At 41.3% G+C, this 17,925-nt stretch overlaps 1 protein-coding gene across 1 annotated transcript in view; it reads right to left on the reverse strand.

The window, feature by feature from the left end:
• LOC118823647 (AT-rich interactive domain-containing protein 1B-like) overlaps positions 1-17,925 on the reverse strand; it is a 265,468-nt gene that overhangs the window by 218,658 nt on the left and 28,885 nt on the right. Inside the window, exon 2 of the mRNA XM_036593372.1 lies at positions 13,645-13,839. Coding sequence (XP_036449265.1) covers positions 13,645-13,839 — 195 coding nt within the window. The remainder of the gene's footprint in view (positions 1-13,644; positions 13,840-17,925) is intronic.

Below are 17,925 nucleotides of genomic sequence, written 5' to 3' on the forward strand. Positions count from 1 at the left end.
TACACACCATGTCCCCAGTGTTAGTGTGGCATACATGCTAAACAGGTTATTTTGGTGCACCTTAATGCTAAGATAAGTTGTAAATTCCTAAAGAAAAAACTGTTACAATGAATTCACACTCAACAAGGCTGTTAACATGATGTGCCAAGTTAAAAGTTTGCACCTCCACAGTTTCTCGTGCCAGTTTTAACAGCTGAATGAAGTAAACTGTCCCGTGAAACACACAGCAAAACACCTAGTGTTGAATTCACTCATTTGCTGTGCAGTGCACATTTGTGTCCAAAATAGTCTAATTTTAACACGTAATGAAGGCTTAGAACCGCTAATTAGCATTATGTAAATTGCATGTCTAAACAATCATACAATTGCCTCAAATCATGTCAAGTTGTTCAAGTAAATCTCAAATTAGACAGTTTTCTGACACTGTATAACATAATGTTAACTACAAAATGGACAAAGGTGCACAGCATGGCTAAGAACAGTATTGGCAGCCACCCTGAGTCTAAATTCTGTCTGTACTTTTCTCATTTTTGTACTTCACACGTGTCTTGGATGATCAATCTGAGGTAAGGAGAAAACTGCTTGAATGCAATTTTCACCAAACTATCACTTTAAGTAAAAGGTGTGTTTTCACCTCCTCAGTTTTTCTCATGCCAATTATTTTCAGATAAATGCAGTAAAGCGCCCTGTGAAAAGAAAACACAACACAAACTCCTGTGCTAAATTCACTCCTACAGTGCTCAACTATGTTTGTAATAGTTTTGCGAAACGTGTAATTTACAGAATTTCTCTCTTGAAACATATTTGGTATCTAAACTTCTTTAGTTCGGCACTGGAGCTGCGAGGCCGCATGGCGAGCATGGTAACATTTAGCATCATGAAACTGCATCCCTAAATCATCACACACTTGCTGCAAACTGTGGCAAGTTGGTCACATATTCTTACATGTTTCTTTTCTGACACCGCATCACACCTGGTTATCAACATAAATGGACAAAATGCAAGCACAGCTCAAAGCAGCAGCCATCTTAAGACTTGAATTTCTGAACTTGAATGTCTGCACTTTTGTTCATTTTTCTCCACCAAATATGACTCGGCTGATCTTGGCTACATCTGGGAAAACTGTCTTTACTTTAAGAGAAAAGTCTTATTTTCACAATATTCCTCGTGAAACGTATTTGGTGTCCAAATATTGCTTCTTTAGCACAAATGCTGCAAGGCTAATAGCTAACATGTAATAGAAGCATTTAGCACTGTGCAAACTGCATGCCATTTCTTTAGCGGCTAGGCTAATGTAGCAAACAAGCAATGAAAGTGTTTCGCATCATGCCTACCGCACAGCTAAATCCTCACTCACTTGCTCAGAACTACGGCTGTTCTCTGACACTGTAGAACATACCTTTATCTGTAGGAATGGACAAAAATACATAGCGCAGCTAAAAACAGTCGCAGCCGCCATGAGGCCTGACTGTTGCCTGTGCTTTTGTTCGTTTTTGTACAATAAGCATGTCTTGGCTGATCGACCACATGTGAGGAAAATGGTGTTCACCTAATCACTTCAAGAGAGGCCTGTCTTCACCTCCACAGTTTTTCCAATGCCAGTTTTCTCCAGCTAGCCTAAAAGAGGTAAAGAGCCCTGTGGAAAGCTAACACAGCACAACCTCCAGTGCTTCTTTAGCAGAAGAGCTGTTATGTTATGTAGCAAAGGAAGTGTTTAGCATCGTTCAAACTGCACAGCTAAATCCTCACTCACTTGCTCAGAACTAGAGTTGTTCTCTGACACTGTAGAACATATCTTTATCTGTAGGGATGGACAAAAATACACAGCACAGCTAAAAACAGTCGCAGCAGCTAAGAGGCCTGAAAGTTGCCTGCGCTTTTGTTCATTTTTGTACAACAAGCATGTGTTTGCTGATCGACTACATGTGGGGAAAACTGTGTTCACCTAAATATCACTCTAAGAGAGGCCTGTCTTCACCTCCACAGTTTTTCCCATGCCAGTTTTTCACCAGGTGGCCTAAATGAGGTAAAGAGCCCTGTGGAAAGCCAACAGAGCACAACCTCCAGCGTCGACTTCACTCTTTCAATGCCCTCATTTGTGTCCTGTTGGACTCAAACGAGCACCGTGTGTTTTAACTCAACACCGCAGGTGTTAACTCGAGGCTGGGGATTTTTTGGTCTTCTCTTTGCTGCGCATCAAAGATGGCCGTTGTTTATGCCATACTTTTTAATTTGCGCCTGAACGTGGATGCGGCGGCTCCAAATGAGATGCAAGTTGCCGCGACAATAAACAATCCGCGCTCCTGATTAAACATAGGGGAGGGGGGAGATTACATCGCTGTTGGCGCGAGGTGACTAACCCCAGCCCGCCGCGTTTGATCTGCTCTCCCCCCTCCGCGCGCACGCGCCACTTGACACCTCAAGAATGAGCTGCCCTTGGCGAGCTTCATCAAACAAAAGAGACGGCGCGAGCGCGGGCAAACACGCGACCATGTTAACAAGAGACGTGGCTGCGACATTAAGTGGGACAGCGTTTCCCACACACACCTCAGCGAGCTGTCATGAATAGCGCCCTCAAAAGCCGTCTCTCTCCCTCTCTCTCTCTCTCTCTCTCTTTCCGCGCGCGCGCTAAAAAACAATTTCAATATGTATGAAAGGAGAGGGAAGACTGCTGAGCAAAACGACGCTATCATAATGCAACCAGGCCGGGATCACACCGGGATTCGGAGCGCGCGGTGCGTGCGCGCGGTTTGAAGAGGCGTGTTTTTTGAAAGGGGGGATCTGAAGTATTTGAAGTGCTCGTGGAGGTGAATTTTCCAGGTCACGCGTTCTCTCTAATGCGCCTGTTTGCCATTCAAATGACACCGTTCGCTCAGCTAAATTGCTACAGCGATAAACGGATACCTCTGTGACCGTCGGAGGACCGGATTTAAAGATGTTAATTAAAACGAATAAACTCTAACCTACGACTGCGACAGCCGACTTCACTCCCGCTCTGATAATAGTTCACGTTTAATCAAGAGTCCCTCTCTCTGCTGTCGCCCCCATCGCAGCCTCTCCTCTGGCCCCGCTCTGTTAACTCGGCGCCCGGACGCGTTTACACTCACAGACCAGTCAATGGCAACAGACGACGGGACGTTGCTCTCTGATGGCCTTTTTCTTTTTTTTTCTCCCTTTTTTTTGTTCCGTTATCGCGGCGGAGTGGCTGCGGAGGTGGCGAGGGTTAATGCGCACTAAAATGCACGAGCTCTGTGGGTGAGGCTCTGGTTTAGTGCCACCGATTCAAATGTTTTCCCCATTAAACTCCTGACCCCACCGCCAGGCCAAGAAAGAGCAAGAGGAAAAGAAAATCAGAGCGAGAGAGAAAAGGAGACCGGGCTGATTCATGTGTAGAAACACAGCTCAGTTCTCTGTCCAGCTCTGACTGCGGAGAGGTGTGTGGAAGAGAGAATTTAGCCTCTGATCTCTCAGTAAAGGATGGCAGGCGCTCCTCGTCCCAGCAGAGATACGGAGCTCACCTGAATGTCAAAGCCAAGCTGAGCCCTCTCAGCCCAGCCTCAGCACAACACCATCTGGGGTTAAGGCACTATAAAGTCCAGGAACAGGGCCAGGAAAGACCATAGAGCAGCTTCATAAGAGTGAAAGTCTCCACACAGATACATCAGTACATACTACAGAATCAACACTCATATCACTTAAAATGATGGTTCTCCAGAGGTTCTTTAGTAATGAAAATAGTTCTATACAGAACCAGAAACATATTAAGAACCTTTTGCATGATTAACAACAACAACAACAACAACATTTATTTGTATAGCGCTTTTTACTAGTGTTGTCTCAAAGCAGCTTTACAGAAAAGCAGTTTATGGAAGGGTTTTCTGCATCGATAAAGTGTTCTTTAAACTGATGGAGAATCTGTGTACATGGTTCCATATAGAACCAAGAACCTTTTGCATGATTAAAGGACTCTTTGCATCGATAAAGCGTTCTTTGCATCGTTAAAGGGTTCTTCACGTTTAAGGTGCAACTATTCAAAACAGCATCTATAGCACATTCTCCATCAATCTGAAGAATGCAAGAAACCCTTTAATCATGCAAAGGGTTCTGTAAGTGTTTATGGTTCTATATAGAACCATGAACATGTAGAACCTATATCTATATAAAACAAAGAACACTTCGCATGATTAATGGACTCTTTGCATCAATAAAGTGTTCTTTAAATTGATGGAGAATCTGTGTATATGGTTCCATATAGAACTAAGAACCTTTTGCATAATTAAAGGATTCTTTGCATCGATAAAGTGTTCTCTGCATCGTTAACGCATTCTTCAAATTGATGGAGAATGTCTGTATATGTTTCTATACAGAACATTTTTCAAAATAGTTCTATATAGCACCAAAAGGTTCTTCTAGCATTATGATGTCAAGCTTACAACAATACAAGAACCTTTTAAGGTGCTATACAGAACTTTTTTCCAAAAAGGCATCTACAGCACAGTCTCCATCAATCTGAAGAACGCTTTAATGTTGCAAGGAACCCTTTAATCCTTTTAAAAGGGTTCTTAAAGTGTTCATGGTTCTATATAGAACTATTTTCATTACTAAAGAACCCTTGGAGGACCATCTTTTTAAGTGTATACATTGCATATATGGGGTATTTGTAGCTGTAGTAAGCACTAAAGGTGGGCAATATCAAGGTACGTTATCATTATTGTGATAAATTATTCTTTTCTGAGAATATCGTGGGTCTTCTAGAACACTAAACAGCTGCGTGGATCGTTTAGACCAACTGAAAGGAGGGTTCACACTGAGCTTAAAGGGGAAATTTCTGCATCATTCAGTGTTGAGATGTAAACAAAGTCATTCAGAGTGGCTTAATGTGAAACTGGTAATCGTACAGAAACTTACCGACTCTGATTTCTTTACAGTGGTAGTGACAGGAACCAGGGGTGGTGATGTCTAGAACACAAATATGGCCATTTTATTTACCAGCCAAAACAACCAGTGAACCCACACGTCTTCTGAGGTTTTATATGTAATGTTGATGACGGTAAAATAGTCGTGAATACGAAAAATATGTTTCTTTTGTCTTACAATGCCCTGCATGTACCTTTTCACCATGAATGGTTTTAAAAACTACCATTAAATAATGTCCAGGCCTCAAGCAGCATATTTGTAACCATATCATGTAATAACTTTTGTGAGGGAGCCAATAGGGAGACAATAAACTCTTTACACGTCTGGTTACCATCAACACCACTGTGAATAATTCAAACTCTGTAAGTTTCTCCTTGATTAACCAATAAGCCACACTGGTTAATCAAGCTCGACCTGCAAGCTACTGTTTCGATATTTACCGAAGTTTAAATACTACTGTTAACTAGCAGTTTTAATCCATGAAGGACGGCATCCATTAATTCCTCCACCATCACAACTGTCGCTGACAGCCCACCTTACCTTTAAAAACACTTTATTCAACCCAGGGGGATCAGAGCGCTCCACGCAAGCAGCAACATCCAGGGCGCATGAAGCAGCGTGAAAAATCAGCAAGCAAAACGTCTGTTCCTTTAAAAACAGCTGGAAATAAGCATGTCCAGCCACAAAATACATAAACAGTGCGAACCTCCTTATAGAGAGCCTTTAAAGAACATCAACTGGTTGATTTTCATCCTGTTTCTTTTCAAACTGTATGCTTTCACAAACACTGCTCATAGTTTTTCACACCCTTTTTAGAAATGTGGCACTACTGTTTCACTAGTATACATTTTTCGCTCTAATTTGTTCAGAAATCTTGAAAAAAACTAAATATCTATATCTATATACACACACACACATATATATATATATATATATATATATATATATATATATATATATTGTATAGGAGTAATAATACAATCACCCATATTGTGTAAAATTGTACTGAACTGTATTGTATTGTATCACTGTACCATAAGTAGCATGTTAGCTTGTGGCTAGTGTATTAGCTTAGGGCTAACAAATTAGCTTGTGGCTAGAGCACTGGATTGGGATACAACAAAACTTTTTAAAATATTTAAAATAATGTCCTCTTATAAAGCTGAATGCTCTCATAAACGGAACATGTAAACATGAACATACGGCACATTTTCAGCCACTCCTTATTTTTGCTTGATCGAAAAAATCGAATTGAGACGTCACTGTATGGTATCAGATCAAATTCTGAATGCCATGAATCGTTACAACTCTGATATTATGCAAAGTGAAAATGTCCTCAAGTATCATGTTATATTTTTCCCAACCCTGTTAAGCAGCACCTTTATATACGCAGCATGTTACACTCTTACAAATATGTTTTTTCAAGGGTTCTTTAGTTAAAGAAAATGGTTCTATATAGAACCATGAGCACTCAAAGGACCCTTTGCATGATAAATGGTTCTTCAGATTGATGGAGAATGTGTTGTATATGGTTCTATGTAGAACCTTTTTGAAAATGGTTTTGTATAGTACAAAATGGGTTCTTCTATTGTTACAAGCTTGACATCATAAATATAGCAGAACCATTTTTGGTGCTATATAGAACTCTTTTTAGAAAGATTCTATATAGAACCATATACAACACATTCTCCATCAATCTGAAGAACCATTTATCATGCAAAGGGTTCTTTGAGTGCTCATGGATCTATATAGAGTTCTACACAGCACCAATAAGGGTTCTGCTATATTTTTGATGTCAAGCTTGTAACAATAGAAGAACCCTTTTGGTGCTATACAGAACCATTTCAAAAAGGTTCTACATAGAATAACACATTCTCCATCAATCTGAAGAACTGTTTATCATGCTGAGGGTTTTTTGAACGCTGATGGTTCAGTATAGAGTTCTATATAGCACCAAAAAGGGTTCTGCTACTGTTATGATGTCAAGCTTGTAACAATAAAAGAACCTTTTTGGTGCTATACAGAACCATTTTTAAAAAAAGGTTCTACATAGACACCATCTATTTTGAGTGTGTAGAGCACTGAACAGTTGCTTTGTCTGAAATTCAGACAATCTGCTTTAATTCTGAAACGCTGGGCCTGACAGTATGTTTTTCCCCCATTCTATCTCTGTGTTAACTGTAGTTTCCATGCACTATGAGCCAAATCATTGTATGCTTTATCATGAGGTTATTACTGTAAAAACACAGCACCGACAATGCCAGATCCAGCTATGTTCAGTAGCTCAAAAGATTATACTGTACTGACTGTACTGCAGTCATATAAGTACTAAATTGACCTGTGCAGAGTCACAAAAAGCACATTTCAACTGCTGAAGCGGTTCATGTGCCGTGTCTGTGTAAATTCTCCTTATACAGCGAGGATGTGGCCACATATTGCTAGTCAAACACCCCACCTTATAATTTGTGGCTTGAATTAGGGCACATAATGACACGCTACCAAAACATAACAACTACACGGGTTGTGAAAGTGAGTTTAAGACACTGCCAAATGACTTCTGACTCTTTGATAGAAATATTACAAACCCTCACATATAATACCACACTAGAAAGCAAAAGGCGGTGTTATCTGTACAGAATTACACAGCGTATGCTCTCTCCTCTCTCTCCCCTCCTGAAAAGAGTACTATTTAAATAGCTGCGCACCCTTAAAGGACAGCAACAGCAGCATTTTCAGTTATTATGTTAGTTCCTGAAGGTGATAACTGGGGGAGAATAGTTAAAAATTGAACATAATTGCAGAAAATGAGATAACTTTAAACCATTAGTGCATCTCATTTTCTTATGTAGACACCGAAAGATCTGAACAAAGCCATTTGCACCTCCGGCTGCAGTACACTTAACTTGTATTTGATTGCCTTAGTAAGCTGTGGGCATCTTAACCTATTTAAGGCGTAAAGAGTAGCTAAAATTAAATCTCATTCCCAATTTCAGACGGGCTTAGCGAAATTCAAATAAAAATACATTATAGGATATAAGGCTAAAAGCTAATAAAGAGGACAAACCTACAAAATTCATTATGTGGGATAAAAAAACATGCAAGACCTCAGCGAGCGGCTATGAGAACATGTAATTCCATCCGCATCTAATGAATGCATCGCATTTCCTCCACAAAGTTGATTGGCTTGGCCAACAGAACTGTAAGGTAATAAAAGTTACAAATGAGAACAGGCCATTAGAGCCATTGATGCTCTTTGGGTTCCCACTAATTAATTGATCCTGAAACTTCATCTATTCTGGAGCAAGAGGTGCCGTAATTAATCAGCCGCGATTTCAAGGCTATGTCCTCTTTTTTTCCCTTCCACTTCTTATTTTTCAGCCTCTAATGTCTCCCGTTTTAATTGTTTGGAAATGCCTAGGGTCTTTGAGCCGTAAGAGGGGCAGATAGACTGTGAAGTGCTGGCGCTAACGTCTCTGAGCCAAACCGGACAGGCGTCTGGACACCCTGCTCTGGTGCTGGCTAATTTATGTGTCCCTGTAAGCCATCACTCATGTTGACCACCATACAGTACATTAACCCCATAGTCAATGTCTTTACTCCAAAGTGGTCCAACAGGCCTGGGGTGCACCCTCACCAGCACGGACACGCGGCGCCATAAATTACGCTTTTAATTCCAAACGGTCAATCCATTTTGGCACAAGGTGATGGGATTCCATTTGGTTAGATGCCTCCAACTTTTACAAGGGAAAGGAACATAGTACCAACATGCTTCAAGGTCAAACCTGTGGAGAAGGAAGCGCGTATTAATGCAGCCACAGGTTTTTTCCTCCAATAAAAGAACCCATCAGCGATGGCCTCAGCCTCCAGACTCAAAGAGAATAGAACTAAAACGACACAGGCTGTTATTGTACAAGAAAAGCAGAGGACAAGGCAACATTTCCACTCCCGTATAATGGTTAGATTCTATTAACTTAGGCGAATGGGTAAGAAACAAGCAGCAGCAAAACCAGTAATGGTTGCTTTCCTGGCTTGTTGACACATTTTCCCTCTTTCATTTCGCAGCCAATCTCTCTCTTCCCTTCACATCAAACGCTAATGTTGCCTTCAAATTCTTTTTCCTTTCTGTCTGCCAACATTGACATCACAGGAAATTGCACTGGAATTGGCAGGCCTTTTACTTTCAAGTTCATTCCACTTCCAAACAAAGAGCCCAACTCCTGTCATCAGTGCGGGCCTTCGTGTCTCCTGTTTGCTCTCCGGTTCCTGCACGTGGAACCGCCGCTGCATTTTGACAAAGACACAGAGACATTTATCTAATCTGGAGCATCTAAAAATTTGCTCCAGGCCTAATTTTCTCTCCCCAGATGAAAGTGCAGCCAATACCTGTATACGTCTCAAGCAGGCAAGAACAAGTAATGAGGATAAAGAGAAAAAGGCCCACGTTGTACGCTAGTGTGATCTTCTGGAGAACCTACACTAAAAGCCTGCTCTAAAAACACAATCTCCTGCTCGTCTAGCTTGCTTCAGCGGCTTAATTCGCAGTAGGCTGGATGGCGAGGACTCCCCGGGGAGACGGGTAACCCTGTGAAAGCGGGCCAGCGCATGCATGTCATGGTTAGTGAAAGAACTGACACATCTGCGGAGGGAGAGAGGAACTGGAGAGGAAAAGGTGAAATCTCTCCTCCTGCTGCCTGAGCAGTTAGTGGATCGCTCAGACAAGAGGGGGGAAAAAAAACAGAGGTAAAATGAGTTCATGTTACAGAGAGTAAAACCCCAGCATGCACTGTGAAATTCGGAACAAAAAAGCTCGCCATTGTAGGGCAGTAGCACAACTTAACCAAGCCTTATTTAATGGTAAACATTAGGGCTGCATGATATGGACAAAAGGGCCATACTGCAATTTTACTGCTATATATTGCAATTGCAGTGCGCTTTGTAACATATGACTCATATCAAACCTGATGTCTCACTTTGTCTTTGCCTCCTTTAACTTATTACACTCTGCCCCAGAGCAGTTGGTGAGTATGCATGTCCATGTTGGTCATTTTCACAGTAAAATGGATCAGCATGTGGAGCTGGAGCGTTGTGTGTGTAAAAGAAGCACAAAGCTGTCATTCTGTTGAATAGCTTGAACACCTCAATTCATCCTAACACACACAGAAGCATATCTGAAGCTGTGGTTGGTCAGTTAGCTCAAAGCATACATATTAAAACATGGGACTGGTCAGAGGGCTCTTTTGCCTGTTTCAGACTGTGATAACAGTATTAAGTATAAGCCAACATGCAAAAATTAATAAACAATATGTTGTCACTGTCAGAACAAAACCTCATGTCTGTAAGTTATTGAAACAAGTCATTTTGGAACATTTCTATTGATCTATTCATCATAAAATTGTGACACAGTGTAAAGGGCAGTGGGCATCTTCAAATTATGTAAAAAATCATAAATGAATAAAGCAAAAAAATGGAGATTGATTTAAAATTGTGTCCAGTAGTGATACCAATTTTAGGGGCCTAAAAATTTCAATAACTGACAATCAATAATCGATAACTTTGACCGATATTTTATTTTGTTATACTCCAGTAGTTTTAGTTAAACAGTGCTTTACTGACTGATATGACTGAGAGCTCTCATTCGTCACTCTTCTTAAACTCAAATAAACAGCAGAAACTCATAATAACTACCTGTAATTCATTTTTTCACTCTAGTGTTATAACATTCTTAGGGTGGATTGAGATACATTTTATACATTTTACATCAACTGTTTTAAACATGATAATCTTTTGTGCTTAAATTCACAATTTGACCATGTTGTCAAGTCAAGTGATCATTATTGTTAATCCTCAATATTATTTGTATACATTAAAATGGAACGTCATTCTTCAGGCCACATAGTGCAGCATGCACTGGCAGCACTTTAGACAGGACAACATATAGTGTAGATACATGATCGTGTGAAACGAGTGTAGAATATACAATACATACACAAGTATTTATTGCTGTGATATAAGTAAACGGGCGTGACTCTTATTGGGCTTCCCTGTGGTTCCACCTTTGATGGTTTCGCAAGTCAGACTCTCAGCAAAATAAAAAATGTGGCATAATATCTGCAATATTTTTGACCATACTGATAAAACTGTAAGTTATCATTATCAGGTGATATTATCGGCCAATTGATGTATCATCCTTATAAATGCACAACCTTCACCTGTTTTATTTTCTAAGCACTGTACATATGTACATTAAAGTCCTCAGCCTGATTACTGTAAAAATTAAGGCTTTGCAGAGGGATTTGCATTCGGCTGCAGCCTCAGTGTCTTTGTCTTTGTATGTGTCTTTTCTTAGCTCCACTCCAAGGCCTTGTCCCTGCCCTAGCCGAGAGCAGACAGACAGTGGGCAGCAGATGACAGCAGCAGGGAGGACACTGGTGTCACCATCAGACGCCTGTGACGCAATCCAGTCTTACAGGGCTACACAGCCTGAATGCACCAAGCTGAGAGCACTGCCACGGACAGAGGGCATCATGGGAAAGGTCTGAAGCTCGTCCAGATCCATTTCTCACCACGCTCCAGCTCGATTTTGTTAAATTCCTAACGATATCTGAATCTCTTCTTCTGACAGGCCAAACAATAATTCGCTGCAGTCATTACAAATTATCTGTAAGTACAACTTGAACAGTGCAAATTATTCTGGCTATGAACTTATTACTTTTGGTTATTTATATTTCACAATCACACTCCAGTGCTCCCCTTTTAATGTTAGCGAGTGATAATCATAACTTCAGAAGTTATCTCCCTTGGCCACAGCAGAGCATAACGATTAATTTGACTAATTATTTTGGTGTGGCTGCTGTGTGACTGTCGACCCAGCGGTCTTTCTCTCCAAGTAAATAAAATAAAATGTGGGAAAATGAGTTTATTTTTCTTTGGGACTCTCTAGAATTCAGTCCCAGTGCATCTGAATGGTACACGCTGATGCCAAATGACAGCCTGAAGCTGTCTTGGGAAGATTACAAGAGGAACTCTCGAACACAAACTGCCAAGTCCTACAATCCAGTCAAAGCCAGAATATCAGACTCCAGAGGTCCAACTTTAATCAGAGATACAATGATAATCCTCACAAGAGACTAACACCAAACACTGATATGAGTAAGCAAACAATGACATTGTTCCAAGAACCACAAGGGTCTCCTGCTGAATCGCTGGATAAGCCATATGCTACGCGAGCACGACCGGCGTGTTTCTTCTGCCGAACCGTGTGCCTGGATCAGGTTTCTCATGCCTGCCGCCCTGTTTGGCTTATTTCCTCCACTTTTGTAGTAAAGATGGAGCTTTTACGAGACGCTTGTTTCTCATTTTCCACTTTCTCTCATCTTTGGAGGGATTATGAGAGGTCAGGCTTTCTCAGAGCCAGAGACCGTGTGTGCCAACAGCTCTCCAGAGACGCATTAAAACTAAGACCAACAACCCTGGCTAAATATAGCACTGTGGCAGGGGGACACTGAGCGAGGCTCAGAATAGCCCAGCCGGCTTCACTGGACCAGGCAGGCCAGGCAGAGCAAAGCAGACAGAAAGCAATAAGCTATGCCTCATATGAAACAAAAGGATCCAGCATCCTTCCAGGACTGAAGTGAAGCTCCATGTTACGCGATGCTGAGTGTTTCTGCTCTACTTTCAATAAATCAAGACACCCGCTGTTGGTTGACTGGTGAGACAAAGGATGCGGGACATCAATCAATCAGTCAGTACAAGCAACTTAAAAAGATATGCACTCTTGGATGTTTCTATAAAATAGCCTCATATTAGCGCTGTTGTGGGAAAAACGTAGTATCACAGAAAAGGTAACTTTATAGGAAGGTAAAAAACATGCTTAAAATATGCTTAAAGTGGGAATTCTATGATTTTACAAAATTTCTGCATGTTAAAATAGTCCTATTCTGGAGAAACTTACCTAGTCAGGATTGTTCACAGTGGTGGTGATGGGAACCAGACGGCTGAATGGCTTAATGCCCTTAAAAGCTTCATCACAGAAAGTTATTACATGGAATGGTTACATGAAATGCCTGATGTCTGAGACACTGATTAAGGACAGATAAAATTTTGGCCTAAAACATATTTTTAAAAACATTCATGCAGGACACTGTAAGGCAAAACAGTCCCCAAATAAATCATATTTGTTCAGATTTATCCCTATTTGGATAGCAAATAAAATGGCTATATTTGTGTTGTAGACATCACAACCCCTGATTCTTATCACCACCACTGGAAGAAATCTTGAGTTGATAAGTTTCTTTTCAGTGAACCATTTCACAACAAACCACTCTGCATGACATCTCAGTGGTTGAATTATGCATATTTTGAAAAAAAGGATGGAACTCTCCTTTAATATAAGTTACATTTAAAAGGTTCGCGTTTTAAATTTCTGTTGATTTGTCCATTCATAATTAAATGTTCACAGAACGTAAAGTGCAAAAAAGCTAATGTTTTTAAAAGGTTAAATAATAAAAACAGGAAGAACTTGAATTAAGTTTACTTAAATAATACATAAAAAATCACTGTCATATCAAAACCTCCATGTTTTTTTTTGTTTGTTTGTTTGTTTTTTTTACAATATTTGAAAACACCAGCTGCTCAACGTTTGTTCTCCTTCTCCTGTAAAGATACCATTTTGGAGAAAGATGCTTTTCTTACAACAGGTGCTTAAACTAATGAGAAAAGGCTACACACCTGTTGTTGAGGATATGGCATCCCGCTCATGCCCAGCTGACCTCTCCCCTGCATTCCCATCGGGTATCTGTGTGGAGAAGGAGATCCGTATGCCTGGCTGGGGTACGGAACGCCCTGCTGCTGCTGAGAGTATGGACTACTGCCCATTCCATACAACTGAGAGCGCTTAATCGCCATGAAGTCCATGGAGCCCACCTGCAAAACACAGAACCAAAAAGATACAATGTTTACCTACAGTCTTAAAAATAAAGGTGCCAAAAAGGTTCTTTGGAGCGATGCCATAGAAGAATGTGCTGGTATATATATATATATATATATATATATATATATATATATATATACACATACACACATACTGTTCGCTCTTCGGTTCATACAGTTTATATGGACAGTTGTTGTGATGTCATAAAAACTGATGCATTTGCGTCTTCCTATACAGCAGTTTAGCGCTGCCCCTTCACACTAAAGTTATAAGTGGCGCTTCAGCCCACACTGTTTCTTGAATGCATGACAGCCAATCAGAACAAAGGTCATTTACATATATAAAATAAAGAGAGGTTGGAAAATGGTCATGTACACTTAATAAGGACTTTTTTTGACATATAAAACCTACACAAACATCACAACAGGTGACCTAAGAGGAAAAAACAGATACACGAAAAACATAGAACATGGGCCCTTTAGAGAACCTCCACATAGTGTAAATGTTCTATATTAACTACATGCTTTCCCAGAAGCCAAGAACCATTTAGGAACCTTTATTTTTAAGAGTGCAGATGGTCTCTGAACCGAGTGACACTGCGCCTTTCTTTGAATACTGATAGAAACGGAGGGAAGAAATGTGAAAAGACAGTTTCTGCCTGAGGCGCTTTATTCCTCACGAGCATTACATTTATTTTAGGGTTCCCCCCCATATCCCTCAGTGAGTCAACAGGAAAATTCCCGGCATGTCAGGTTAACATTAATCCGTCACCCAGAACGTGGAATCCACGACGGGGCAGATTATGTCAGGTCTGATGTCTCCGCTCCGTCGTGCTGGATCATGGATGATTTATGGCATTTGTTCCCACTGTCTTTTTCAGTCAGCCAAGGCTCTCTCCAGTCTCCCTGAGCAATACCTGCACATCCCCGCTCAATATGACGCGTCCCGCTGTGTGCAGGAGAATGGCACTTTTCAAAAGGCAGCCAGGCTTAATCAAGAAACAATACAGTGGAGATGCGCGCGAACAAACCCGCTGAATTGTGCACGGAAAACAAATGGGAGAATAAAAAAAAATGACTCGATATACCACTTTAAACAGTGCTTCCCTGGTGTTTTGCCCACTGTGACGCATAATGGAGTCAAATCAGAGGAAATCGACAGCTAACCTCTCCTCTGTCCCTTTCTTCTGTGATTGCATCCTGTTGGGCTCAGACGCTTCTGGCTAAATTCACAGCAGATACATGAGTGGCTTCATAGGGTACAGACTACTTCAAAACACAAAACAAAGCATGAGTTTGAATAGTAAAGCCCAGCACATAAACATTTGATTTTATCAAAAGAAAGAGCCGTAAGCTTGGGGTAGTCTAGATGTCTAGATGGCAAATAGATAAACTGAGGTGTTTAAAAACGACAAGAAATATATAACTCTAGCATTTTTCAAATAAAAACCTTGATTCATTGGTTAATGTCCCATGCACATCATCAACAAATTGAATCCCAGTGTGAACTGATTTCATTCCCAATATAAAATAATAATGCATACTTGGCATGGAAACACTGCACAGCAACGGGAAGTGAAGGAGTGAAGGACTGAAAGTGCACAGGATGAGCCATTAGATTTACATTAAAGAGAATGTAGGCTGTTGTCCAAGGCCTGGTTCCCCAAAAGCGTGTCAGCACAAAGACAGCTGTACACTAACAGAGCTAGCATTAGCAATACCATGCCACAGTTAAGATCAGTATAATGCACTGTAGTGCTTTGAGAGTGAGTGGGCTGACTGATCAATGTGGAACCCGTGTGGTTTATGCATTGTTTACTTCCATTTTCAAGTACAAGACATCATGTACAAAATGCGGAAATGTGGAGCTCCTGAGTGGAGAAACAGTTTAAGCGCTGGCCCTAGTTCAATCCCCAGCGGCGCAACAGCCATCCATGGCCAGGAGTCAAAAAGAGCATAATTGGTCTCGCTATCTCTGGGTGGGTAGGATGGTCCTTCCTCTCACCATCACTCAGTGCGATGCTAACCAACAAAGGCGTCTGTCAGCAGACGTAACAGAATTAGCAGCAAGTGTGCTCCTTCAAGAGTGTTAAACTGCTCAATGATGTTAGCAGCAGCTAGAAAAGGTGTGGTGAGGCCAGAGCCGGTTTATGAGGTGCCTGGCCACTTCCTATTTCCCCCACTATATCAAAAACAGGCGCCTGCGAGCGAGTCCTCAATGAATGAGAGTAAACGGCTAAAAACCAAAAGTTAAAATTGTTTCTAATCACTTGCCCAGAGCTTTATCTTAATTTTACAAAGTACAAAGATTTATTTCACTAAAAAGCAAAGAAAAGCTCAGCCGTATGTTTCCTTTTTTCTACAGCAAATGGGTTTTGGGCAGTACAACGCTACCATTACTGCTACTGAGTGCTGATTGATTGGTGACCTGAACCGCCACTCCTATAACTCGAGTTCAAAAACGCTTAAAAGTATAACAGTAGTGTTAAAATGTTTTAGGCTGTTCTGTGTTCAGGAAATTAATGTATTCTTTTACATTAAAAAGGTTTAAGCATTTATAAACTATGATTTTGCTCAAATGATCCATATTAATTCATTTATTTTGGACTCGCTCGGGAGCGCCCTCTAGTGTTTGAGAAACCGGAAGACATTACAGAGTGGTATGTCCATCTGCATAGAACTCAGTATTCAATCCCTCGACAATTCTGAGGAGGCTTTTGATGCTTTCCAAATCCTCCACAGGTTTAATGTTCAGACTCAAGGTACGTGTCCAACAGCACGAAAACAGCCGAACTCGTATGCTTTCGATGCGCTCAAGTTAGCAAAACTGCATGCCTGGCTAGTAAACCAACTTCCCCTTTTTCCCCTCATATCCACACCCATCCACACATCATACAACACCTGCAAAGACCTTTAATCAATCTGTCACTTCATGTAAACAAGCCCTGACTGATTGTTGCGTTAGGAACGTTGCCTTTCCCGACGGTTCTGAACCACTTTTCCAATAATAAACAATTAGAAGGCACCACACAGTCAAGCATGTAAATTGTGCTTTGGGCAATCCTTCCAGAGGCCTAGGCTAGCACCATTAATTAGAGAGGTATCAGTGGCTGAAGGGCAGCGCTCGTGAATTAGGAAATGCAGGGCAGTGTGCCATTTGCGATATGGGACACGGTTCAGGTCTCTTCCTCCAGCGGCCTTGCTCAAGTGGAACGGCTTGGCCAAAAAAAAAAAAGGAAAAAGAAGAAGCCGAGTCCCACGCAAAGCAAATCTCCTCATGTCACTGCCAAGTTCAGAGAGTGACTCCGACAGTCAGAGACCGCTGTGCCTCCCAGATGGAGTTGGGGGGGGAGGCTATTGAGAGGGAAAGCAAGCCCCTATTTGCCCGTAGCGCTTAGCTCTTTCAAACGGTCACGCCTGGTCCTTGTTCAAATGGCCGACCCGTCATGTAGGGTATCATTAGAGAAGAATGGAGCACATGTTTTGGGGACATCAATAGGTTTGCATTTGTGTGGCCAAAGGGACTGCGGTTATGCGATACTCAATCCCGCCGCTGGCGAGAGGAGGCCAATTGAAGGGAAGCAGCAGCAGAACCAATCTCTCTATTTGAAAGGAAGGGAAATCCCAGGCCTAATCTATTGCCACTTCAGCACACGATGCGGTCCACTGTAAACTGCCTGTGTAGTGAGGATGGCAACAGGATTATGCCCGGATGACTGCTGTACACACTGCTAAAGAGCCAAGTTAGAGCTGGGCTATAGGATGAGACAGATAGTGTAGGGTGTTCTATCACAGCACAAGTCAAAAACCCTACTCATAGAAAGGTTCTCCTTATTTTATCCATTTACCACATTGCAGAATTATACTGAAGACACTATGAAATAAACCATATAGAGACCAAAAAGTGTTCAATCAATTTTAGAGAAACAGAAGATTCTTTGCCTTAATGCACTCTTGGTGCTTTCTCGTGAGGAGCTACCTGGAATGCTTTTCCAACAGGACATAAGAAGTAGAAGGCACACATATGCTGAGACCTTAGTGTTGTTTTGGTATTTTAAACCCATTTCCTTGGCCTTTAAG

This window comes from Colossoma macropomum, unplaced genomic scaffold, assembly GCF_904425465.1.
Source record: "Colossoma macropomum unplaced genomic scaffold, Colossoma_macropomum, whole genome shotgun sequence".
Lineage (NCBI taxonomy): Eukaryota > Metazoa > Chordata > Actinopteri > Characiformes > Serrasalmidae > Colossoma > Colossoma macropomum.